Here is a 26,970-nt window from a genome sequence, read left to right as displayed (position 1 = left end):
AGGGAGGAAATCATCATAACAAGACTCAGACTGGATCACACAGGTCTTAATGGCACTTTGGCTTTAATGGGGGGAAAGGAACAGTGTGGGGAATTGCGGTGTTAAAGAAAATGTGCAGCGTATCCTAATGCATTGTAAAAAGTATGAAAAGACAAAGACTACAGGAGCAAGACAGAGAGGAGGGACGGGACTGGGATTTGATGGGGATACTGGGAACAGAGGGTGAAAGGGTTAAAGGCACCATGAAGACACTATTAATGTTCACTATTAATGTTCTTATTATTAATGTTCTTATTATAAATGTTCTTAAGAGAGGCAGGATTGGTGGGTAGAATTTAAGAGTAGCAGTAATGTGTAAAATGACATGATGTTACATACTCTTGTACAGTAGGTGGCGGTATGAACCTTAAAGTTGGTTGCTGAGACTGAGAGAAGAAGAAGAAGTTCCTACCCGGACCTAAATCCTTGTTGCACACCCTCACAGACATGGCGTCCTTCAATAAGAGGCTCTAGTGACACATTTATACATTTGCCCTTTTCGTGTCTATTTCATGTTGTTTTCTTTAATGTAGGTGTATAAATATACAAATATAGTTCACAATGTCGACCGGGACCGTGTGTCGAGTTCTCCAGCGACGTGAGTAACCGTTAAATACCGTTAACCCTGCTATGACACGCTCACATGTTACATGTTGCCATTAAAAGGTGTTTATTACTCAGCTGTGACGTCACAAAGGTGATGTAGAAGTTAGTTAAAGGTTGTAAGGTATCTTATTTTATATCAACTTGTGTTTTTTAGTCTCAAATACAGCAAAGTTAGAGGATTTTATAATATATATATATATATATAAATAATATTATATTATTATATTATAATATATATATTATTAATATTATTATATTATAATATATATATTATTAATATATTATAATATTATATATAAATATATTATTATATGTTAATGTATATTATTAATATATTATAATATTATTAATATTATATATAAATATATTATTATATGTTAATATATATTATTAATATATTATAATATTATATATATATTATATTATAATATTATTAATATTATATATAAATATATTATTATATTATAATATATATATGTTATATATATATTATAATATTATTAATATTATATATATTAACATTATATATACATTATTATTATATTATATTATTATATATATATTATATATTATATTAATAAAGCAATATTACCCAGCTTCTAGCATTACATACTCAAAAGTAGCATTCAAGCTCAGGTAGCTCAACTTAAATTTGACTGTGTGTTCAGGAGCATCATCATAGATGGTCTAAATATGACAGTATGTTAAGCTACAATGACTTTGGCATAAAGCTAGGCTATAAATGCCTTAAAAAAAACTATTTTTTTATTTTATTTTTTATAATATGTTTATTGGGTTTTCTTATTTTCACAAACACAACAATAAGAATAAAAAAAATAATTTAAAAAACAACAACAACAAACACTGGTACATCTCAGATCAAAAAAAATATATAGGAGGTCATAGGAAATAGTCCATAGTGCAGGGAAGTCACAGGATATATGAGTTCATGTTCAGAAGACTCCTTGTGAGATAATGGAGGAGAGATCAGGTCCAATATAATTCAGATAGGGATGCCAAATATTGTGGAACTGATCTACTTTGGCATGTAGAATATTTGTGAGATATTCCAAAGGGACCATCTCAAATATCACTTTACGCCAGCCTTGGACAGAGGGTTTCTTATCGCTAATCCACTGTAGTAATATATTTTTTCTAGCAGCAAATGTTAGAAAAACACCTTATTTATAATTGTCAGTATTGACAAAATAGTGTCAACATGACATTTGATTATAAGTTTAAAAGATGGAGAAGCCTCTGCTGCCCTTTTTGGTTCCTGTTGTTCCTCCTACATCCCTCGCCTTTGCTTGAATCCATCCACTTATCCATCCTCTCCCCATCCACAGGCTTCGCATCTGCCGCAGCGGCTGCGCGTGCGCCGGCCGTCGAGGTCCGCAGCCAGCGCAACGCCGTGTTCTTCAGAGAGCAGGCCAGGCAGAGAGCTCTGTACCCCCGCATCGAGAAGATAGAGGTGTCAATGCAGGGCCCGGGGCTGGATGGCACGCTGCTCGTCATGAACAGAGGGATGTCCACTCCGCTGAGCTGTGCCAGACGTGAGTGACGGGGAGCGGATGCAAGATTAATCTCTGCGGGGAGGCAGGGAATGTGTGCGATTCCCACGACTGTATAAAGATGTTTCGCTATAAATAAATCCTTGTATTGCACTCAGACGAACTCCTCTGTGTTTCCTCTCAGACCTCACGGAGCATCACGTGACCAACTCGGCTCTGGCGCTGGTGGACGGGAAGCCGTGGTCGCTCCACCAGCCCCTCACCCACTCCTGCTCACTCACTCTGCTCACGTTTAAAGACAGTGATCCGACACTGGTCAACCAGGTACTTTAACAAGAAATATATATTTTTATTTAATAGGATTTCAGATTGTTTTGAGCATTCAACGTCTCTTGCTTTTTCCATATGTACATTAAAATAGTTATTGTAATTGTTCCTCCTGTACATATGGGCTATTAATAGATCCGTTACTAGTGCATTTCTAATGGAAGTGATGTGGGACAAAATTCACAGTCTTGTTTCTGTGTAAAAATGTACTCTAAATTTCAGCCAAAGCTAATATGAAGCTTTGGCGGTCTGAGTTATCCAAGTGCAGATGGTATCTTCTAAAGATTTGGTCTTTTTTTAGATGATTAGAAAAAATGATGATGATGATTAAAAAAAGTTAGTTTTAGAAAACAGTCACTATATCCTGACTGTAGTGAAAACAATGAGTCAGAGCTGATCTGGGGTCTGTCGTCCAGCTTCCGTCTATGAGAGCCGGACATTCAGCGCGTCCTCTTGTTTCCAATCAGGCCTATTGGCGTTCCTGTGCTGCCCTGCTTGGCCAGGTGCTGGAGACGGCGTTCAAAGACGACTTCACCGTGGAGCTGCTCGGCACGCCAGAGGTGGCAGGTAGAGGAGCTGCTCTTTATGTCTCCAAATGTACCCATACCAGCCAAGTTGCCTGTCCTCAGACGTCAACTAGAAATTTAAATCAGGAAGGGTTGTTATATTTAAGTGGAATTATTTAGGCTGATTAAACATACTTCCTGGCAGGTCATTTTCTTAGTTAACGTTATTGATTGGTTGGACTGTGATGAGAGGTGCTGTGGTGCTAATTTGCTTCCATGTCATTCGTTTCCATGTAGTCACTTCAGGGGCTTTCTGCTGTGATGTGATGCTCGACCCTCAGCTGGACTCATGGACTCCCTCTGAGGTAGGTGTTTCCATCAGCTGGTGCATGAGCTTCTTTAAAGATGTAAATATATTTGAGGGCGCTTTCACTAGCCAACATTTAGTCCGTTTTAATCATGATAATAGTTTTCCAAGCGAACCAAAATGCAGCTCTGCCTGTGCGGGTATTTCAGGTAAACAACAGGTCAACACGAGTGGGAGAGGACGGATTTGGACTCCTGCAGAAGTCCGATGTTTGCTTGACATCTGGCCGAAGAGAACATACAGAATATAACAAATAAAGTCCACAAAAATAGTGACGTCTATAGTCATTCAAGATCAACTGGAGAAGGGATTTGTGCACACAATAGATCAGTGCCGAGTAAAAGTGAAAAACTTAGAAAGCAAGTTAGTGAAGCAAAAGTATCAATTCATCCTTTATAGAATAGCTTTAACTTAAAGTTTCCTGTCTGATACAGTAACTTGATACTAAGCTGAAAGCCATTATTTCTGCTGAACCCGTAACCATCTATATTACTGCAGCTAGATGAGAATTTGTACCATTAGAGGTCAGCAAAACCATTTGGCCTGAATGCAGTGATTACTTTAGTGTTGGCTGAACGCCCTCCTTTAAACTCTGCCTCATGAGAGCGTTTTACAGTATCTCAATAAGCTTTAGTATTTATTTAAATGTGTGTTTGTGTGCGAGGAAAGAGAGACTAGAGTGTGACTTTTTATTATCACCTTTCAAGTGAAGTCTGTGTTTGTCACCAGCATTTGCAGGGGCGGAATGATTCTTTTATATTTTGCTTTGTACCTTGGATTACAGAGCTCTTGTATCTCTTACTGTGAGTTGTGGCTGTTTTTCTCTCCAGGAGTCGCTGCGGTCTCTGACCCGAGGGGCTCAGCAGCTGGTCCACCTGGACCTGGCCTGGGAGCCTCTGGAGGTGTCGCCCTCTGTGGCGCTGGAGGTCTTCTCACACAGCAGGTAGACTGACTTCTTACTAATACCCCTTTCACACCAATGACCAGGGTTTGACGAGGTTTATCTGACCCTGGTTCAACCCTCCTTTTGTCAATTCAAACCAAGCCAGTCAACCCAGGTTGAACCGTGGTCAGGAAAATTGAGATACGACCTGGGTCACACCCGGGAGCAATGCATACCAATTACCTCAGGTGTTAGAAATGGGCGGGGCGGTTACAGGTGGATTACAGAGAGAGGAGATGATACTGGCATCATCAATATGTCCAAAAACACGCTTCATATTCTGTCCTCCTTTTGTCTCCTTTTCCTTGTGTCTTTGTTTTCTTTCTAGGTCTTGCCCCTCATTAACACATGATGACTGTTGATGATGAGCTTTTCCTCTGTGTCTCCCAGGTGTAAACAGGAAGAGGTGGAACAGGACGCAGCACAAAGTCCCAAAGGCACAGTGATGCTCCACAGGTGACTCTTCATTCCCACATTCTGGTTTCATTTCCTGCCTACATGTTTCCAGTGTTGTGTCAGCTACATGTCACATTATGTATATCTAAAGGAGGGTTTATATGTTGTACATCCTCCCACAGTCATTTACCATTATCATTTCTCTTTGTCTGTAGATGTGGTGATCATGTGCTGCTGAGTGCGGGCCCCCTGGTGGCCAGGACAGGCCTGTGCTCCCAGTACGAGGTGACGGCCATCCACAGCCTGGAACAGGGACCCCATGGCCTCCACCGACGAGCACAGGGCCTCTCACTGCCTCTGCAGCTGCAGGTAAGGACATATGTGACATAACTTCACTTAAATACATCGAAGTCAGACACTATGTGTGTCTCAGTTCCATTGGTAGCAACTGAGAAAGGTGATCGCAGCAGCACATTATTTGGTCGCACCCTTTTTTTTGGTACAGCCTGGTATTAATCAGTGGTGGAAAGTAACCAAGTACATTTACCCAGATGTTAACTGTATTTTAAAATCTCGATTAGTTCTAACCCACTTAAAACGTACTTCTCTATGGATTTCGGTTGTGAGTTTTTTTGGGACAAGGACCAGATTTAGTCCTATGATGATCCAAATTTTTACGTGAAAATTGATGATGCATAGTGGATAAAAAATGTCAAATTTAAAGGTGAATATTAGTTTAAAATGTCAATTGGCACCTTTGCTTCGGACAATTACAGGTTTTAATTCAAGTCAAAAAGTCCATTTAAAAGGGATTCTGTAGCGCTCTGCAGTGGTTTCCCTCCACGTTATTAACATAACCGCTGTTGCCATGGAACAGATTGCACATGACATTTGATTGTTCCTCTAATATCAGCGCTTGTCCTTTGTACGGCTCAGTAAAAGTACGTTATCTGTGTCTCCATGTGCCTGCTAGTCACGTTGTGTTCCTCCCTGCAGGCTCACCACACAGTCTGGAGGAAACTGAGGCAGCGGGCAGAGAAACTGGTAAGAACAACAAATATCTTGTTTTTGTTTTGTTTTACCTCACACAGCCGTCCAACAGCAGCGACTTCAAAGCTGAAGCACTGAGGCCAACTCAGAAGGAGGGCTGTTAGTGTTTTGGGGCAGTGGTCTGGTCTACATGCTTGTTCCACATTCAGCCAGCTCCGTCCCCGGCTGCAGCCGTCGCTTCACATTTCACAAAGTAGCCAGAGGTTAGGATTTAAAACGGCTATTTTTATTGCTTTTTGCATTTATATTTTGGCAAAAACAAGAGAGGAGAGATGCAGCGCAGGCTTCAGGATAAAAAAGCAGGTCTCATCCTCGTCATGAGGGACAAACTGCTGTTTTCTGAACTCCACATCAAAGACACAGACACTAACTCCAGATCCAAGGAAGAAGTATTTTTAAATCTCTCCAGGTTCAAGGCTCTTATTGTGACACTCGGATTGATACAAAGTTGAATCGTCTCTGTCTGAGCATAACCAAGCTAGACTCTAAAGGAGGAGGCATAAATTCTTCAAATTCAAACTAGGCTACGAGTTAATTTTGGATGGAGCCATCTAGGCGAAATATATTTTGCTGCAGCCTTTTCTGGCATCCTCTGCGCATCACTGATTGCGTAACGAAAAAAAAAAAAAAAAAAAGCTGCACTCATTAATAGACACACTTGATTTGGCAACTGATGACATACGGCGCTCTGTGGCCTACATTTTATTTCCACATTCGGTTATTCAGGGAATGGAAATAGCACTTTTATTAAAGACAAAATGTGGACGTCAGAGTTGGACGGACATTTAGAAGTGGACGATATTTGGATCACGTCTTTACAAGCACAGGATTAGCATGCAGACCTGCTGCAGGAGCGACAGGACATCACTTTATGTTCTTAGAGGACGCGCTTCCATAGTGTCACCGGACACACTAATGTTTGCTGTGTTGTGTGTGCTTATGATGTTTATAGAGAGCATGCTGTCCGTCCTGTCCTCTTTGTCCTGTGTGTTAACGCAGAATCACTACCGCTAATCAGTGGAGGAGCTATAAACTTTAACAGAACCTCTGAAGGACGTTTATACCGCAACATTTTCAGTATATGTAGGCTTAATGCACATCTTTCTCTACACAAGCTCACACGGGTAGACGGAGATGATTTAAGACCATGTGGATGTTTTCATTCTTCTCATAAAACCACAGAACGCCAGCTTGTCATGTGATGCAGATAAAAATGTCTGTCTCTGTACGAAGACTGAGAGCTACACTGTACTTTTGTATTTTTGACCATCATTTCACAAAAAGATGGAGAAGGATTCATTTTCATTTTATAAAGCCGTTGTTGAGAAACTCCTGTTGAGAAGAGGAATCTTAACTTAACACAGTAGGTTTTTGCACTGTGCACCCTTCTTGGAGACATTTACAAGATAAACTTCATTTGGAAAAGCTGCCTTCATATCAGGTATTCAAACACCACATTCAAAGTATGTTTAATATTGTGGATTACAGCAAATTACAGTGTTATTAGTATGAATTACCCAGTCAGTATATCATGGGTACCCCATATGTACACTTTAATTTGCAAGCTGTAATCTTTTTCAGTTATAACATTGTGCTCTCTGAGTAACTGCGGAGATCTGGGAGGAAGGCCGTATCGCAGTCAGACAGGTTGTAAACAAGTACAGTACCTGCAGGTTAGCCAGATTATCTAAACCACTTCATTTGCAATTGAAACAGAAAGAGAGCCTTTCTCAAATGCTGCTAATCCCTCCGCTGCACAGGAAAACTGTGTGTGCAAAGTATAGCAGGCAAGTATGGCAGCAGTAGGTCAAAGTTGAACCTGGCTGTAAAGCTGTTATACTTCTACAGTTTGCCTTTTGTTTTCAATGCAGCTGGTTCGTATTAATATGTTGGCAGAAAATGTAAAAAACTGTTTTAACATGAAATCTTTGTTGTCGTTTGAATGGATTAAATGTTGTGCGTTTCCCCCTGAAAAAGTTAGATCCAGGTGGACAAAATAACAGGAACATCTTGCCATCTAATGCAGAGGCTGTTAAAGTGGGAGACGGTCAGATCAAACAGATTCAGGGGAGGCTCAGTGAATTGAAGTGAAAACATATTACATTAGTTATTAGCACTTTAGTCAAAAGAAGATCACATACAGTAGAATAGCCTGAATGTGTGTGTGTGGTTTGGTTAAATAGATAGGTCAGATATACAGTCGTTTTTCCCAGAGTCATAAACTAATAAACGCCTTAGTTAGAACAGACCTTTTTTGTGTATTTGGTGTAGTCTAAAGTTATGTCAAACTGCAATATTAGGCTATCTTCGGGATCAAATAACATAATCATGATCCCATAGGCATCCAGGAATTTAGCGAAACTAAGCAATTAAACTAAAGGCGGGCTGAGCCTTTTTCCCAAGCTTTGTTTTAAGGGAGGCCTACAGACTCAGACTATGAAAAACCCTTATCTAATGCAATCCTGTACAGCTGTGGTTCTCAACCTTTTTTTGTGTCAGGTTCCCCTACAGTACAGTACCCATAAAACATCAATTTTTATGAGACATCTTTTTTAAAATTCAACATAAAACGTTTAAGGCTGTGATCCTATAATACGCCAAATTGTAAGTTGAAAAGGTTTGTGTTATTTCGTCCACCCTCTGTATGTGCTAGCGTACAGAAACAGGTTTTTATAAAAGCAGCGAGGCGTGGGCGGCGCGTTTTCTGAGCCGGCTGCAGGCGGTAGGGAAGCATGTCCCCCCCGTCTGCCTCCAGCTGGCGCTCAAAACACGGCCGCCCACGCTCCAAACAGATGCCTCCACTCCCCCTTACATCTCTGTAGAAATGTCCTTTTTTAAAGATTATTTTTAGGCCCATTTCTTCTTCATCAAACCCTCACCAAAGACAGAAAATAGGCTGGAGAGGAGATGTAACAATTATTAAAATGATAATTAACATAATCATGAACTTTATTTGCACAGGTTGAGGTGGCGAGGACTGAAGAAGTGACTCCACCTTCTCCTCCTGACTCGACTCCACTCTCCGACCAGCCAGTAACAACTTCTGTGTAACCTTCCTCATGTATCTCATTGTATTATTTGTTCAATAAATGTGTAAAAATATGTGGCAAATCACTCCCACTTATCTCATTCTTATGGAAAAATCGCCGCAAATTGAAGGAAATCATTTCCGGTGACCTCATTGTCTTGCATTGTGTGTATGTTGAAAGACAGATTTTAAAACTCCCGGAGGAGAAGGTGCTTCAGTTCATAACTGTAAAGCCGATGGCGGACGTGTAGGAGTGAGAGAGAGAAGAGTGTGTGTCAGCAGTTTGCTTAACAACAACAGCGGAGTGTGTGCGTGTGTATCTACTTGCTGAAGGTCAGGCAGCGGTGCAGCTGTTGTGTCTATCACTCGTCAAACAGGTGGCTCTCAATCCTCAGAGTGTGTTCACAGTCAAGTGTGAGACGTTGTGAGCGAGCCTGACGATCGGAGCCATGAGGCGCTTTTCTTTTTCCTTTTTTTCCCCACCAGGATTCCAGGCGTTTTGACACATTAGACACAACACTCCTGCCTGAGATCGCACTTTTCTCATCCGACACAATCCCTGCCGCCACTGTACATCAACAGTGTGTAGAGATGCTGTAATGTAGCTCTGAGTCACGGGCTCAAATAGTTTGGTACCACTTTCCAATAAGGCTAATAGTTATTTTATAAAAGGTATTCCTTTATAGGAGTTTGCTACCTACACATAATAGTTAAAAAAACATCTTAAAAATACATAACTCCCCAATGCTTAGTACCGGCTGGGAGTCAGCTTAGACCTGGGGGGCCACCGGGCTCGCAATACACTGGCGGAAACCCTTTATAAAGAATTAGTAAGTAATTTATTAAAGGAATAATTCAACATTTTGGGAAACACTACAAGAAAGCAAATAAGCTCATTTCCCCCAAACTAACCTCTTCTTGTAAACTTATAAAGACTGCCTTATTAGAAAGTGGTACCCATAGTTTAGTACAGGTGGTTCCAGACAGCTGGTGATGTTTAATGACCACCAATGACGCAAAGAAAACTGAGCAGACTTTTCACCCCTTCCCCCAGTCGTACGTTACAGACCACTGTTTGACATCCGAGCCTCTTCCACCGTGTCGACAAGCAAGAGGAGTGAAAGATAAGTCGCATTACCCTTAATGTTCCAACGAGCAGTTTTGTAACTGGGAACTTTTTTTCCCCTGCGTTTAATCCCAGTCCAACCGTATCAATCCCCGTCAGGAGACGGCTGAGGAATCGAGCGAAGCCTCAGGCCAGAAAACTTACGCCGCTGTGCAGCTGTTGCTCCCCCTCAAGCATCCCGCCGCCACCCCCACACCACCCAACACACACTGACAATGTGCGAGACACACCCAGGGACATATGCCTCGGACTTAGAGCACAGTCGCAGCAGCACCGATTGAGATGTTTGAATCGGTGCCCTGAATTCCTCGCCGCTGTTTTAGATGACTGCTGTGCCGGCTGCTCAAACGTGATTAAAGTTGAATAGCTACTAAAACACTGGAATAATGCATTCCTAGAAATGATTTGATAATGTGTTTCTGTTCTCCAGCTTTTTTTGCTGAAGAGCTGGTCAGCAGTGAAGTCACCTCCAGAGGTTCCCTCATTTATTTCATAGTGGAAGAAGAACTGACTGAGAGCAGAGAAAGTGTTGAGGCAGAGTCTTAGTGTCCAAAAATGAAAAATTGAATACTCTACAGTAACTATAAAGTACGTATCCTACATGTTCTGTTATCTAGAGGGAGATCAGTACTGAATACTTTACTGTTTTTGTCTCATAAGCCTTTCATTTCTTTTGGGCTGCACCTCTCAGTTTCTGCCTCTAGCACAGCATCTTGATCCAAGACTAAACTTATTTCTGTCATTTTTCATTTCCTCTTCAACATCATGGTGCAGAAGTCTGAATCCTTCTACCTGGAAAATCTCAATTTTGCTAAGGGCAGGGTGTTGTTTTTGGATAATACAAATTCAATCTAAAATGTAGAGGCCTGTTTAAGTGCTTATAGAGACTTTACAGCACTTTTTCTTTCAAATCTTTTTTATTGGGTTTTCTGTAGTCAGAGCAAAAGTCATCTTAACAAATGTAGAAGGTAACACATTGTCCTTAACATGAAATCAAAACAGAAAAAAGGGTCCACCCCTTCCTCCCCGCCCCGCCCCATGTTGGTCTTGGACACATGAAAAGGAAAAATAAATTAAATATTAATAAATTAAACTAATTAAAAAAAGTAAATATTTAGAAAAATAAAATGAAATAAGAGAGAAAAAAAGTATATGAAATCAGATAATTGACTTAGCAAAAAAATAAAAGAATAGGGAAATAAAAAGGGTGAATGCTGACACGTATGGTCGGCAGACTAGAAAGGCGCTATATAAATGCAACTCCATTTAATACAGCACCATTTCACATGTTGGTAATCCATTAATAAATGTTTAATAAGTTGTTATAAATAGAATTTCATATGGTCCATCTAGGCTATCAAATAGGCTTTTATCACAATATAAATGCTTAAAACTGATCCATAAGTTAGTAGTACATTATGAATAAAGCCATTACAACTTATAAACCATTTATGATATAAGGGGTGCCTTATTAACAAGACTTAAAGAAAGATAAACTGCAGTCTCTAAATCATTAGAAATAGAAAATATGTTCTGTTTGGAGGGAAATTTGGACTTTAAATGTTCCACATGGCTTTCAAATCATAATCTATGCCGTTGAGCAATATTTAAAACCCTCTGTGGGGTCAAACCGGGTCCCACTCGGGTCTACTAGGTGTGATCAATGCCACACCTTGTTGCCATACCCAACATGAGTCCTGTTATGTGTCCAGTTGTTCGTGCAGTGCGCGTCCTGGCCACCGCGCTGCGCTCTGACGCGCTCCACGCTCCACCTCCATCTCAACCTCAACCACATCTGAAACACACACACAACCAGGAGGACGCTCATCGCTTCTCTCTCATACTCCGCTCCGTTCTCTGTTCGGTCCGATCTGCTTCTTCCTCTCTCCTGGAGTTTATTCAGTTTTATTCCCTGGAAGCTGGATGAATCATTGGAGAGTTGTGAACAAGTGCGAGCAGAAAGCTGAGGCTCCTCGCTGCGTCCAGACGAGAAGACGAGACTCCAGAGCCAGAGGAAGAGTTGTGGAGGAGAATGGAGCTGGGGACGTCCCTGTATCTTCCTATTGTTATTCTACTGATGCAATGTAAGTGACTAATGGGAACTATTCATTCATTCTGTGTTTGCATACTTCTCTCTGCAAGATAAAGCCAGGGAATAGATGATTTAAGTGCTGGATAGCAGCTTTATAGTGTATTTTAACTCATCTTGTTACTTTTTATTAATGATGTACATCCTGGGATCTATACTTTGCACACAAAAAAGTCATAAAAGTAATTTAATTTGGTGCCCTAGATTTAAAATCTTTTTTTAAACAAGTGATTTATTCCTATTTTTGAAAATAGTGGTTTTAATAATTGACATTTTCTTTCATTTTTTCCCCCTAAAAAGATTCAAAAATTGAAAATATGAATTTGCATTGGAGTTAAATATAATATGATAAAATAAATATAAGTTAAGTATGAAAAATATAAAGAAATAATTTATTTTTGACTCTTATTTTGTTGTTTACTGTTATTCCGCAGTCCCCCAGTTTTTGTGTTTCCATACTTCTCTCTGCAAGATAAAGCCAGGAAATAGATGATTTAAGTTTTGGATAGCAGCTTTAGTGTATATATTGTTACTTTTTATTAATGATTTATTTTTTATTCAAAATGTACATCCTGGGATCTATACATAGCAAAAAAAAGTAATAAAAGTAATTTAATTTGGTGCCCTAGACTTAAAATCTTTTTTTTAACAAGTGACTTATTCCTATTTTTCAAAATAGTGGTTTTATTAATTGACAATTTTCTTAATTTTTTTTCCTAAAAAGATTCATTAATAAATTAAAAGACTAAAAAAAAGAAAAAAAAATGTGAATTTGCATTGGAATTAAATATAATATGATAAAATAAATATAAGTTGAGTATGAAAAATATAAAGAAATCATTTATTTTGGACTCTTATTTTGTTGTTTACTGTTCGTCCCCCAGTTTAGTTAAAGCCCCTCTGTGTGAGTGGGCTGTAGTGTCTGTGCAGCCTCGCTGGGTTCCTACAAGTTGGCCCCTAAAGTTGCGTTTGGCCGGGTGCCACCTTAGGGTGTGGGCGGCGTGGCGGTGGTGGTGGTGGCAGGTGGGCTCCCTTTTTGGCAGAAGAGGTGGCGTATCCGTGCATGAGGTCAGCGGTTGGATCACCACCAGAAACTTCAAACTGTTTTTCCTCGTGACGAGGTGTTTTCAGAGCGGAGATTGAGGGACGAAACAGCAAAATACAACCTATTTCTTGAAATAGCAAAAAAAGGCCCCTAACTTTCCCTGATGGAAAGGAGGAAGCTTTTTAGGACTCCAGGGGAGAAGCAGCAGCGGTGTGAGATGGATGTGATGAGACAGTGAGAGTGACGCAGATTTTACTCTACATTTTGCCACCTGTCAGGTCACAAGTTCACAGAGTTGTGCGTGCGTGTGTGTGTGTGTCCAGCCGCGCTGTGGACAACCTGACAGAAATCACTCATCATCTGGCACACAAGATAGGTGTCAACAGAGCAACAGAGCAGCTTCAGCTCTACTGAACGCCCGTGGAGTGTATTGTTTAAAAAAAGAAATGAAAGGAAATGTTTTGGGTGGGTCTCTTTGGCAACATCCCCCCCCATCTCTACCGCTCACACTGACTCACACACCGTGCCTGCCTGAGACAGCTGTTGCTCACAGGGCTACAGTCATACAGAGAGGCTTTGTTTGAATGGAGAACACACACACACACACACACACACACACACACACACACACTCACAGTCCTCCCTGTTTGTCTCTGTACCCCCACAGCCTTGAAACGTGTGCGCCGTCCACACTCCCCGTTATCTACATAACCCAGCCAGACAGGATACGTCCTACGAGTCCATCTCCCTTCCTCTTCCATTTGTCCTGTTAATTTGAATAAGTGCCTTAATTATTACTGCGCCATGCTTTTGACCTCGCCACAGCTCCTGGCAACACCCACCCCCGGTCTCGGTAACACTCTGTACGGACCCCGTAATGAGAGTAACGCTGCGTGCCAAGGAGCGGAGCGTGCCATTTTTCTATTTTTTGCTCAGGCGAAGAGGGTGGCTGTCCCTCAGAGTTTAAAGCTGTCGCAGTGTTTGCTTGATGTTGATGCCACGCACGAGATGTGTGTGTGTGTGTGTGTGTTTTTGACGCCTTTGCCTAGACGTTTTTCTGTGCTTCAAAGCCACAACAGGCCCATTGCAGAGGCATTTTGATTACCTCAATGGCTGTATATGATGCCATATTGGAGGATCATCAGAGACCTGCTGCTACAGAGCACATGAAAACCTTTACTAGAAAGTCAAAGCAATTTTCTGAATCCCATTTCAGTTTTTAGATTCATACTCATTAAAATCTTTTTGGTGTTGTCAAACTTACGTTATATGACTTGATAGGGCCACCAATTTGTGGTCAAGGATGCTCGGCTCAACAGCTGCCCAAGTCTGGCATGCCTGTTTCCTGCACTCATGATTAGTGACACGGCACAATTTTGGGCTAATTCCGGGTGCCAAATCGGGAGCCGATGCTCAGTCCATATCTGACCAAATTTGGCAGTCATTTATGGCCCAGATCACAATCAGTTCTCAAAGGGAAGTGTGCCGATGTTAAGCCACAATCAGCCCGACTCGGCTGGCTAGAGGGTAACATTAGCTAAAATACCTTTCTACTAGCAAAAACCTCTTTTTCTTTTGCAAACCACTGAACCATTTTATGTTGGGGGGCCAAAAATGCTTGGCTCAACAGATAGCCCGAGGCCGGCACGCCTGTTTGCCGGACTCACTCCTGATGGGTGACAACCATAGAATGTATAGAATATTGACGTAGTCGTGACGTCATCCATAAAAAGAGCCATTATGAAGCTGAATCTTAGCAGTGATGACACAGCCTAACTCCCAACTAACCCAAAAATGGGCAAAGAGGTGGATCGTTGGTGGAGCTGAGGCGGGCCGGGTGATGCAGCAGAGCAATCTGCTAGCAGCCCTCAAAGTTACGCCTAACTTTAAGCCTTAATATAATTTCGCTATGGAGATTGACTCGCTTTTGGAGCCATCCTCAAGTGGCCACTTGAAGAACTGCAGTTTGTTTTGCACTTCCACGTTGGCTTCATTTCTCAGCACCAGAGGGTTGACTCTTGGTGACAACAGCATCTTGGGGTTAATTTCAGGTGCCAATTATGGTCCAAGTCTGGCTGTTAACTGGAGCTCACAGCCAACTGTGCCGACACTCTGCTGGGTAATGCTAAACTAGGCTGAACTGAGGCTTGAAACTAGTGCCATTTTAGTCCATCGGTGTCATTTGTAGACCTTTAGGTGGCTATTTCTTCTAATTAGTACAGATTCTGATTTTTTACATGTTTATTCTTTTCTGTGACGAACCCACCTCCCAACAATAGACAGTTGTTTAAAGGAACAGGATCCGTTTATATCTACATACGGAGCCGGCCGCCATGTTTCTACAGTAGCCCAGAACTGGACAAACCAAACTCTGACTCTAGATAGGGCCATTCACGTTTTTCGCGTCAGCCACCGTAGTTCTCCTTCACACGTAAAAATTTCACTTGGTTGCAATCTGCAACCTCACCGCTAAATGCCACCAGATCCTTCACACTGCACCTTTAATTTCATGTCCTTTAAACTACATGTGTGAGGCTCAACACTGAAGTGACATCCAGTGCTCAGTGGGTCAACATTTACCCCTAATCCCGAGTAACATGTCTTGTTGACTTCTTGGACAGTAGGCCTTTTTCATTTAGGAAGCTACGCCACGTTAACATTACCCACCATGCAGTTGTGAAATCATCCGAACAGGCCATGTGTTCATTGTCTGCCTCGACGCCTTTGTAGCTAATTGAGGCCATTGGAGCTGACAGTGCTCATAGTAGTAGAGCACAGTGAAAGCACGACTCAGGGGCGGCGGGACCTCGCATGCAGAACCGCTTTGCTCATTTTCTTTTGACGCGTGTACTTTTGTGTGCGTCAGTCAGTGCAGCGGTGAAGTGCGGGCATGTTGTCAGCCCTGCTACATCTCTTTTTTCTCAAAGAGGCACCCTTCAAGGTGGCGGCAGGCCTGGTCTCACACTATGTGACAAGAGCTTCTCCCATTCACAGTCCGACTGTCTGAGAGGATCTCCCTCGCCTTCAATCCCACTCTCTCTTTTATTCATGCTTCTGCAAGTCTCTGCCCTCCCCTCCGCCAACCTCCACCCGCCTCGCCGTCCTCCACTCCACTTCATTTGTATTCTATTCTTAGGGCCCGCTCATCTCTCCTTTGTCGCTCCTCCTCGTCCCTTTTTAATCTCATTGTATCTCCCTCCTTCGTCTTGTTCATCCTTTAGTGAGACAATGCTCCTCAGAGGGTGTCGAGGTACGCGAGCCAAGGCTACGATGATAATCCTGTTACGCCGCCGCAAGTCAACACATGGCAAAGCGAAGGGGAAGAGGCGGCGTCTGCGGGGAGAGCGTGCCGTTTTAATTCACTTAGCCCAAACTAAGTGAAGCTGGTGTAAATTGAGCCAACTTCAGGAAAAGCTTTTAAAAAACTTACGCCGCATTTGTCAGTTGACATTATTATTGTATAGGCTGTTGTTTATTTAAAGGCTAACTTAAAAATAGCTGTAAATAAGAGCGAGAGAGACCTTTGGAGTCTGCTTTTTATAAGCTCCAGTTTTCATCCATCATGTTCTTTTCCACACTTCCTGCCCTTTGTTTCAACTTTCCCTCCATTCTTCCATGTCAGCCCTGCCTTCACGGGAGAAAACGTCTGCAATAGTAATCCAGTAACAATGGGCCCACACGGGAAGTTACTGACTAACAGGAAACTGGTCACAGTACTCTCAGTATACGTGTTTTATAATGCCATGCCGTTTGCAGGAACAATGGCAGGAAAGGTAAATAGATGACTCCAGGGATGATGTATTTCTGTAGTCCAACCAGGGAGTTAGCATCGCCTTGGTTCCCTCGAAAAGCCAATGGGATTTTTCCATTGAGTTTAGGATTATCGCAGAAAATAAGCTCTGTGGCAAACAAACGTTTATGATACTTTTACGTTTTGTTCAGTAAGAGATGGAAAAACTAATAGAAGACACTTCTGATCAGGCACAAATCTCACCATTGTGTGACTTATTGTCTACACAGATGTGACCTGGTAGCTGATGTCATGATTCAGGGAGTTTTTTTAAGAAATTTCAAAGAAGTTATTTGCTAATTATCATTTATTTACAAGCAGACATGGAAATAAAGCAGATCAATTAACTTTGTATTCTTTTCCTGGAAATGATTTAAATAAATTACCAGCTATTGGGAAATAGCGAAATATAATTATTAAATAATATTTATAATAAAGTAACATTCGATGAATTTTGAGGTAAATATTGGAGTAATTTGGCAGTCATTCCGTAGAAATTTAAAATAGGTTACTTTGCTAAGTATCACTTAATTACCATGAAATTTGCAGACCTGTAAAATAAAGTGTTACCCCGCCTATTTAAAGACACATAACGGCTTCAAAATTCATCGTATATCGTAGAACAAAACATTAAAATCTCTTCAGCTTGTGTTAACCGCAGACCTTATTTCAGGCATCAAACTAAAAACCCATTGACTTCCAGACAAGAGGAACTTAAAGTGCTAAATTGCTAACTCATTTCCTGGTTTTGAGACTCCTTCCTGTAGCACTCAATGTGTGTTTCCTGTGGGAAGATTCAAGAATGTTCATTACGCCAAATTAAAAGTTGTTTTTCATTGCCCTTAAAGTTCTGAGTAAGTACCCCTTGAGGCCCATTCAACATTTATTCTGTAATTTCAAAAATGCATGGCCTTCAGTCTAAAAAATCGCACTTTCGGGAGATGTTATAGGCGTCCGTGCCGCAGCAGAAAGCAGAAGAGAGTGTTTACTGCTCTTATTCCCTCAGGTAACCTTCACCCACGTTGAACCTTTATTTAACAACAGGACGACTGGACAATAATCCTCCACGTAAACCAATCAGCACAAAGGAAGGGCAGCTCCTGCTTCCTCTTCCTGTTTGGACGCTATCGGTGACACACTGATTGTAGGGGAAACAAAACACGGACAGTGTGCCATCCGCCTCTTTTGCTAATGCCGCCGTCCGCCTCATACATCAGGTTAATCTGGTGAGATGCTTGCTTAAGTAAACATACGGCGGGCTGCTCCTTAACCCTGCTGGATTACAGCGGAGGAGGGAGTAATCCTGCCCTTTACTTCACATCTCCTGGAGAACTGTCTCAGACGCTAGACCAGCCATTAAGCATTCTCCTCTTGCAGTTTGGCAGGCAATGTGGAGCACTTTACCCAATTCACCTTGCCCCCTAATGGATGACAAGCGATATTGCGTTCTGAAATGCTCTCACTCTTTTTTTTTTTCACCTCCCTCCCTTCTTCTTCTTCTTCACCTCCAGGTTCCCCCTCCGCTCCCGTCACCGTGTCATCCGACAAACACAAAGTGGAGGCGCAAGAGTTCAAAGGTGAGGCGGAAAAAAGCATCTCACTGTGGAGTCATTTCTCCCCCTCTGCTTTATCAGATTCACTCTGACAGAATAAACCATACGGCTATAAATAGACCGAGCACTGATTGAAGGCTTTGCTACTCTGCCATAAATATCTCATTGGTTCCCTTTCTTTTTTCTTTTTTTGTTTCCAGACGCGGTGCTGTCCTGCACGTTCCGCACAGAGACAGACCAGAACCCGCGCATCGAGTGGAAGAAGAAAGGGAAAGATGTCTCCTTCGTGTACTTTGATGGACACTTCAAAGGTGAGGAAAGCAGCCTGTCGCTCTTTATCCCCCCCGAGTGACAAACAGCGCATTTGTTTTAATCAGCTTGCAGTACCAGCTGGGAAGGCGTTTGGGTGATGAAAAAACACCACCTGGATGAGATGGGAATAATGGATAAACCGTAAGAGATGTTTAAGCACAGTCTCAACCTGTCTCGTATGCTTGAGCCCTCTCCTTTGGATGTGGATTTAATGATGGGGTGAAATAAATAATGAATCATAGAGTAGCCTTCACCCGGTCGGCCTCTTTTACACACAGAGCAGTTGAGCCTGACGATTTTCTCAAATATGTCAAGCCTCCACTCAGCCTCAGCTCAGTTGAATGAAGAAACTAATGAATGAAGAGTTCTTGTCTTCACAATCAACAAGTATCTCGTAAAAAAATCGTGAAAAGTCATGAAACGCACTCTTCCACCCACTGGCTGGATTATCCGATTAGGGGGCCCTGGGGCAACACTTTTGCTGGTATGTGATGTAAATGTACACTGTAGCCTCCAAGATCCTTTAACTACAGTGTAAACTAGACTGTGTATATATAGATGGACGACGCGGCTCCACTTCCTCCCACTGTACAAACGTGAAGCCAAAATATCTATGACAGTAAATGAATGTAATGTCTCATGTTTATATGGCAGTAATGTGATATACTTTATGGCTTTAGCCTGCAGCCAGAGAAGACATTTCCTCCTCCGTCTCCCTGACCTTCTGTCCTTTCTTTCAGCTCCGTTTGAGGGCCGGGCGACCATCGACGGGGCCACGGTGACGCTGCATAGGGTGACCCAGGAGGACGCCGGAGAGTACCGCTGCGAGATCAGCGCTCCTCGCGACTCCGTCAGCCTGGGCGAGACCAACGTCACGCTCAAAGTCCTGGGTACGACTGAGAGATGATAAAAAAAACTAAAGGAGATTGACTTTTTCCAGGTTTTGCTTATGTTTCTGTAATGTTTCCTCCAGTGCCCCCCGAAACCCCGTCCTGCGAAATCCCCAGCGGGGCGGTGACAGGCTCCGTGGTGCTGCTGCGCTGTAGGGACCGGCACAGCATCCCGCCTGCTAAATACTCCTGGTTCAAGGACAGCGTGCCGATGAGCCCGCCGCGCCACGCCAACGCCACATATCTAATCAACTCACAGACGGGAGTACTGGTGAGAAGCGTGCACAGATAAGAGACACAGGGAAGTGTGTATTGGGGAAATAGTTTACACTGTCTCCACTGCCTTATTGAAAGAAGCGAGGAAATGATTCTGTGGAGTTTTGTTGATAGAGCTCTTTGTGTGTTTCTGAGTCTTGCTCAAGGACACTTCAGCATGCTTCAGTTAAAAGCTAACTAAGCCATCTTCATTTTCTTCTGCAGGAGTTTAAATCTGTAGCCAAAGAGGACACCGGTCGATACAGCTGCCTGGCTTCCAACGGAGTGGGGTCGCCCCAGATGTGCGAGGGCAAGCACATGACGATAGGTGTGTGTGTGTGTGTTTTATGTGTGTGTTTCCACACTTCTTCCTGCCTCTTCCCCACACCTTTCAGCACTGGAGAAAATCAGGGATGCAGTGGAGAGGAAAAGCCTCCTGTTTCACCCTGCTGCTAAAATCTGTTTACAAAGCAGCTTAAAGAGTAACTAAACCCCCCACACCACTACCGACGTATATGGAGATTTAGTAGTGTTGTTGATGGATACAGGTTCAAATCTTGACCCTTTAATGCAAAGTATTGTAATTCTACATAATGTGTTATATAAAACCAACCTCCCCAACGCCTCCCCCGAGAGGAGAGGATTAGTGAAGAGTAGCCGTTACTAGGGATGCACCGATCACACTTTTTCAGTCCTGATACCGATAGAGATATCTGGGCTTTGGGTATCGGTCGATACCGAGTACCGATCCGATACCAGTGTTTAATTAATAAGCTGTATGCCTCACTGTGTGGAAGAGACTGGATCATTTATTTTCTTTTTATCAGCAAAAGGCTTATTTTACAATTCAATTCCAACGTGTATTAACATTTCTTTTTTGTTTTTAAAACAAATATTGTAACCAGATAAATAAAATTAAATAACATAAGAAATTAATAATTAAAGAAAAAAAAATGTGTTAATGATATATTATTGACAATGAACCTATCCTTGTATCAAATATACTTCAACTACATAATAATAATAATATTAATTATAATAATGAGTAAATGAAAATATAAAGATACATGAAGATACATTCAAAGTAATGATTAAAATAATTGAGAAAAATGAATAGAACATTTAAAAAGAATGCTTTTCTAACTTCGTAAAACAAAATGAAAAAATGTACTTAACTTCAATTTAGTGAATTGTTATTTATTATTAAAATAATAACATCGTACACCAACAACTTGGCAAATCTTCAAAATGAACAGGAGTTACGATTCAGGTGTAAACCTTTTTAATACAGCAACAAATTGGTCAAATAGGAATGAAAATGTCAGTATTTAATATATAGTATGTATATAAATGTAGAATTGAATTTAATAGATCGGCCCAATTGTCACGATATCCGATCCAGCTATTTCAGTCAGTATTGGCCCGATATCCGATCCGGTATCGGTATCGGTGCATCCCTAGCCAGTTAGGTAAACAACTCAACGCTTCATCCACACACTCTTCTCACAGCGTAGGAAAGAACTATTCATTTTGGGACAAATGACATAGTCTAAAAGTGTGTTGTATTCTCAGGAAAGGTATTCAGCTTCCTAATAAATTACATAATGTACTCTAGGCTAATGCAAGCAACCATTTTATGCACTTAATGAATTATACGAATGTCAGTGGAGTGCAGGAAAAGGCATTAGACGGAGTTCCGTTAAAATATGGCCTTCCTGTTTATGTTTGGAGATGTAATGGTTCCCGCTGTTAAGGAGTTCATATATTTCCCCGTCTTTTGTGACTTATTGCTTCAATAAAACAGAGAGTTTTTCTCCATCTATTTACCGCTGCATATGGAAAACAGACCATAACTCAGCCTTTTATTCCCCTCTCGCCTCCAGAGGACGTCAACGTGTCGGCCGTGGTGGCGGCGGTGGTGGTGATCTGCCTGGTCGTCATGGTCCTCGCAGGCGGCGGATTCCTCTTGCACCGCAACGGGTTCTTCAGCCGTGAGTTTGTCTCCTTCGTTCAGCTGTGATTTGCGGTCAGCGCATCACATAAAAAAAAATTAAATAAACTGTTTTTCTCTCTTCATGCTCCTCCTGACTCATCCATCAGCAGGACACAGAGGAAGGTAAGAGCTCTGTGATTGCATTAACATTGATGTGAACAAACACGGGGCTAATACCCTACACACTTAAAGATGGGAGGGAGGCGGGGGTTGGTTTGTTGTTGCACTTACAGTCCTGTGTGCTGAGTCAGGACTGTACAGAGTGACAGCTGTGGCTATGTGTGTCCGAATGTGGTTTTGAGCCACGGCAGCGCCTGTTTCTACAGTGATTGGCGCCAACAGATGTTGTTTTTTAAATTGATTGCCACTTCCAAGCAGACATGCATCTGCTGAATTCATGTCAAAATGTAGCAAGACAGATGATCTAAAAATGCAGGCATGTAAAAGGGGGGGGGGAATAATCAGCGCAACATAATTATGGAATAATTACTGAGGAGGACAATATCGGCGGTAGAAAGAATTGCAGGCAATTAAACAGATTGGATGGGTAATTTAAAAATGGATTATTTCGATATGGAGGAGATTGAAGGATGAGACTGTGGCACGGCAGAGGGCTGTTAGTGCGGTGCGTTTACACACAAGAGTGGACCGTTTTGATGCTTGACTGGTTGTTGAGCCAGAAAACCGCAGAGACGTGAATGCGTGTCCTCGTGTGACTGGCCTAATTCGCTTGACTTTATGTTATTTGATTACTGGCTTGTTACGCCGCGCAGCGTTTGATGGAGAGTCATTGTCGGAGCTCTCCTTGAAGCCGATGCGAAAGCTCTTTGTCTAGGTTAAAGTCTGATGCTTATCCCGCTGAGCTAACTGGAGCTGTCAGTGTCAACTTCCTATTTATAGAACAGGCTTCTTCACAACGACTCAAAGACAATGTGACATGATATCTGATGCACCAATAGTAGGCACAAGTTAACAAAGTAGGAACTGGGATTTAGCAGAAATAATGGTCAAGGGGAACCTGGTTAGATGGATGAATGTTAAATCACTATAACACTAGTGACCAGGGTCCAATTTTAAGTTGAGGGTTGTTGTGAAAAAGGATAATTTGGGCTTTTTTTTTTGTTTTTAGGATCTTAAATGTCCCTGAAAAATACACCTAACTGTCCATGTGTACTCTGATGGTTACATTGCTTATCCTTAACTCTCTCAGCTAGTGTTTGAGGTGGATATTTGAAGAAATATACTACTAATAGTTATGTTTTTATTTTGTCAATCATAAGAAAATCTTAAAATAAATGAGAAAATCGTTGCAGTGTATATTAAAATACTGTGTGTAGATTATATGTATATGTATGTATATACATTTATATGTACATGTATACATATATGTATATGTAGATGTGTATATGTATACTTTAATGAATGAATACCCAGCTACAATAACTTCCACAGCTGTAATACAAAGCTATAAGAGAGCCAGTAGAAAAGAGTCAAACAGGATTTAGATATTTTTATATATCCGGGTTTTGGATTGCTGCATGTGATTGGCTCACCACTTGACCCGCTCACCCCCAGAATTTTTATTCCAGCTCTGCTGCATCACGATTGGCTGCATGTCAGTGCAGGTTTGTCACCGTGAACCCTGTTTGTGTAAACGTATCATTTCCGTATCGTAAATGTGTATTTTCAGGGTTGTTTTGTGAGTCTGCATGTTGCCACTTGTGCCAGCAAGGACAATTTACAGGCACAAGTAGCAACATGCAGACTCACAAACAATAAACCCTTTGTCTCAAGATCTATCTTGAGACAAAAAGAAAAAAAGTCGAGAAAGACTCCAGAACATTTTCAGAAATTGGACAAGTTTACCCAACTAGGGTTACGGCGGCACACTTGTATTGAATGACTTCATACTAATGACCCCTCCACCCGCTCCATTAAAGCATGGTGTGCAGTGTGCCCCCTCTTGTTAACCCTTTTTAAAGCCAACACGCTGACCCCTACAGGTCCTTTTGGATCTCCCAGTGTCATGGTGCAGCCCACATCAGCAGCCAAACCCTGCACAGAACTGAGGACACGTGAGTGTGACCCTTAGGCTGACAAACAGATATGGAAGCAATTAACCGCCATAGTAATTTGAACAATTGCGACAATTAACCATGAATGAAAACTTCAATAATTTGACATTTTGGTGAATATGTTGGGGCTACTCTCCTGTTAAACAACCAGCAAAGACTCCACAGAATCAATGCAACCGGCCAAGAAATAGTTTGGTACATAACCCCCTGTATAACCGCAAATTGTCAATTTTCACTTGTTTTTAAATGGTTTAAACAAACAAATATGGTAGTGAGTAATTATTAATTAGTTAGCTTTAAACCTAAAACATTGATTGATTTCTGGAAATTCTTTGAATACAGTGGCTTTGGAGGGAGGCCGGAAGGGACGGACTATCAGTGTTGCCGATTTTGCGACTTTCTTGATAGATTTTGCGACTTTCTTGATAGATTTAGTGACTTTCGGAGATAGTGATGCTACTTTCATTGGAAAAGAGTTGGCAACACTGATCTGGGTTTTTCAGTTGGATAATTTTTTTTAAATCTAGTGTACACTTGCTAGTTTCTCAACATTACCAACCCTAGCTTTAAGTTTTTCAATTAGGTTTTTAATTGTGTATAAGATTCAAATTATTTTGGCTACTTTTTGCTTCCATAGCCAGACCAGCAAAGAACCAGTGACTGTAGATACGCTCAGTTGCCAGTTCATTACATACACCTAGTTAACCCCCTGAGACGACTGTCTTTCAGCGGCTCTAGTAGGTTCAGTTCTAGGGCTAAAATGAAGCTACAGATATGATATAAAACTAAAAAACCTAAGGAATTATTGGTATCAACCATGATGCCACCACCAACCTCTGGCCCTGCTTTAGTAGGGGTCAAGTAGTGCGCAGTGGTATGTGAGCCATGCTCGCTTTTGCCTTGTTTTCACCTATTCTAAAATGATGTGTTAGAATATTTCTGCATACTGGGGTCCATAAACAGTCTTGGAATTCCATAAATTGGGTATCACTATAAAGATGAGATTGTTGTGGATCAAATGAGCCCAATTGTATTCATGTGTGATGATGTTAGTCCCCGTAGTAGCCATTTCATTGTAGTGAGATATAGTTTTTTCAAACTATACCCTATACACTTTTACAATTCATTCATTCATTCATGTTTATTTCTGATTTATGATTAGAAGAACTTGACACACAGTGCATCTCAAATTAATCTTCAGGTTCCCAGCTTTCAGATGATGGACACCATTTCTATGTGACACCTCTCTGTATACAAACTGCATCCTCCAAAATGACCACATAGTTGAATCTGAAAAACGTTCTAACCTTCATGAAAGTCAGATTTATTACAGGACTCTTGTATTAGACTGCATCACTTTGAGCTAGATGTACCTAATAAACTGGCAAATGAGTGTATACTGACTGTTAATCAAATGCCCCGTCGCAAACACTTTCTGACCTTACACAGTCCTCTCTCCACATCTTAATATAATCCCGCTCAGTCGCTTGAGAGTTCAGAGTCAGACTTTCCTTTTTTACCCAGTGGGATGTTTGCCATGTATGATGTGCATTATTTATGCAGGGCAAGATATGACTCAGGATACAGCTGTCCGCCTCGAGTTTCTTCTCTTCTCTGTGACTGTGTCAAACTGTCCAATGTGCTTACCCGTGTCTTTGTCTTCCAGGTCCAATGTCAACTACATCCCTCCGCCCCAAGAAGTAAGTGTTTTTTTTTATATTTCCTTTGTCCTCTTCCTCCCTACACCCCCCCGCTTCCTCTCCCTCTCATGTTAAGCTGAGCAAAGCGCTGACTACGCCGTACTTAACCTAATGATCGTGCTGCGTTTTTGATTGAAATCACGCCGCCGTCACCTCGAGAGCCATAATTCTGAAACAACTCAATACTTTCTTTTTTCTGTGTCCCCTCAGCCCCAGGATTTCAAACACACCCAGTCGTTCATGCTCTGAGAAGCCGGCCTTTCTTCGAGATCACCCCCCCCACCCCCGTGATAAAGGTGCCAAACACTGGATTTTCTCTCTGGACTCTGAACGAGCTCTCGATCTTCCAATATATGTTCATTTCAATCTCTACCACTCCTTTTTGGATGGCAAGAAAATGTCTTCTTACTCTCTCTTGGCGCTGTGTGGGTCACTTAAGTCATTGGTGTTTTCTGCTCTTATGGGATTAAGTTCACTTTCATGGTGTTCTGCTCCCCCCTGGTGGTCAGAGTGTGAAAATCCAATTGATCTTTTTCTGAACAATCCAGGGACTAAGGGAGACTTTGTTTCTTCCCTCTGCAGGCCAATCGTTTCAACTTTTCTTTTTTACCAAAGACTGAAATTTAAGGGATTTATTTTGCTTTAAAAGATTGAATCATCACAAGGGAATTGTGCGTAAAGCCATAGAGAAAGCATTACTTTCAATCTACTCAAACGTAAATGTAGTTTACCTCAGCATCTGCCAATGTTTTGTCTACTGTAACACTGGGGCCCCCAGCTTATCAGTGCCACACAAGAGTCTTCTTAGTGACAACATGAAACCAGACAAAGCCAGTCCAGGAGACCAGGGAGCCAATTATAGTGAGACCAATCCCATTCCATCCTAATGTGCCTGCATGGTCTTTTGATATATATATAAATATATATATACACACACACATAAATATATACCTTGTGCCTTTTTAATTTGTCATATTTATCTAGGGATCACACTTTTTTGTAAAGAACTTGCCTTACTTTTTTCTGTCTTTATATTTTTGTGCCACTGTTTATCAATGTTTTATCGAAATGGAGTGTCTGTTTTTAGACAGTGTGTGAATGGATTGTTCAGAGTTTTATTTGAATGGTGTATCAGTAATAAAATGTTTTTCTATTCAAAACACTACTTGCCGTTATTTATTGTGATTGCAATTGCACAAAATAAAGTACATTTACTCAAGCACTGTACTTAGATATCATTTTGAGATACTTTTACACTTATATTCCACTATTTTTATTTGATAACTTTAGTTACTAGTTAAGTTGCAGATTCAGATTAATAATACCAAATCATATATCTTTGTAGAGTGAATATCTTTGTGTCACATAT

At 41.4% G+C, this 26,970-nt stretch overlaps 2 protein-coding genes across 5 annotated transcripts; both read left to right on the top strand.

Annotated features, from left to right (window-relative positions):
- The first annotated feature begins 433 nt into the window (after positions 1-433).
- On the top strand, positions 434-8,859 carry mrpl39 (mitochondrial ribosomal protein L39). Its single transcript, XM_074627333.1, has 10 exons — positions 434-637; positions 1,992-2,198; positions 2,341-2,480; positions 2,951-3,050; positions 3,287-3,354; positions 4,187-4,299; positions 4,690-4,755; positions 4,911-5,064; positions 5,692-5,739; positions 8,707-8,859. The coding sequence occupies exons 1-10, from the start codon at positions 601-603 to the stop codon at positions 8,794-8,796; spliced, it is 1,023 nt and encodes a 340-aa protein (XP_074483434.1). The 5' UTR covers positions 434-600; the 3' UTR covers positions 8,797-8,859.
- A 2,815-nt stretch (positions 8,860-11,674) lies between these two features.
- On the top strand, positions 11,675-26,766 carry jam2a (junctional adhesion molecule 2a). Of its 4 annotated transcripts, none has more exons than XM_074627335.1 (11): positions 11,675-11,983; positions 18,335-18,400; positions 18,577-18,687; positions 19,429-19,578; positions 19,662-19,849; positions 20,059-20,161; positions 21,717-21,824; positions 21,937-21,949; positions 23,830-23,901; positions 25,568-25,601; positions 25,812-26,766. In XM_074627335.1, exons 1-11 carry the CDS (start codon positions 11,932-11,934, stop codon positions 25,848-25,850), a joined length of 936 nt encoding a protein of 311 aa, XP_074483436.1. In that variant the 5' UTR covers positions 11,675-11,931; the 3' UTR covers positions 25,851-26,766. The 4 variants fall into 4 exon arrangements, with proteins under 4 accessions (XP_074483436.1, XP_074483435.1, XP_074483438.1 ...); XM_074627334.1 differs by having other exon boundaries at positions 11,676-11,983; positions 21,934-21,949; XM_074627337.1 differs by lacking the exon at positions 23,830-23,901 and having other exon boundaries at positions 11,677-11,983.
- Positions 26,767-26,970: the final 204 nt, after the last annotated feature.

The sequence above is a fragment of the Sebastes fasciatus genome, chromosome 24 (assembly GCF_043250625.1).
Source record: "Sebastes fasciatus isolate fSebFas1 chromosome 24, fSebFas1.pri, whole genome shotgun sequence".
NCBI lineage: Eukaryota > Metazoa > Chordata > Actinopteri > Perciformes > Sebastidae > Sebastes > Sebastes fasciatus.
The sequence above is the reverse complement of the archived record's forward strand: the minus strand, read 5'-3'. Positions and strand labels throughout refer to the sequence as shown.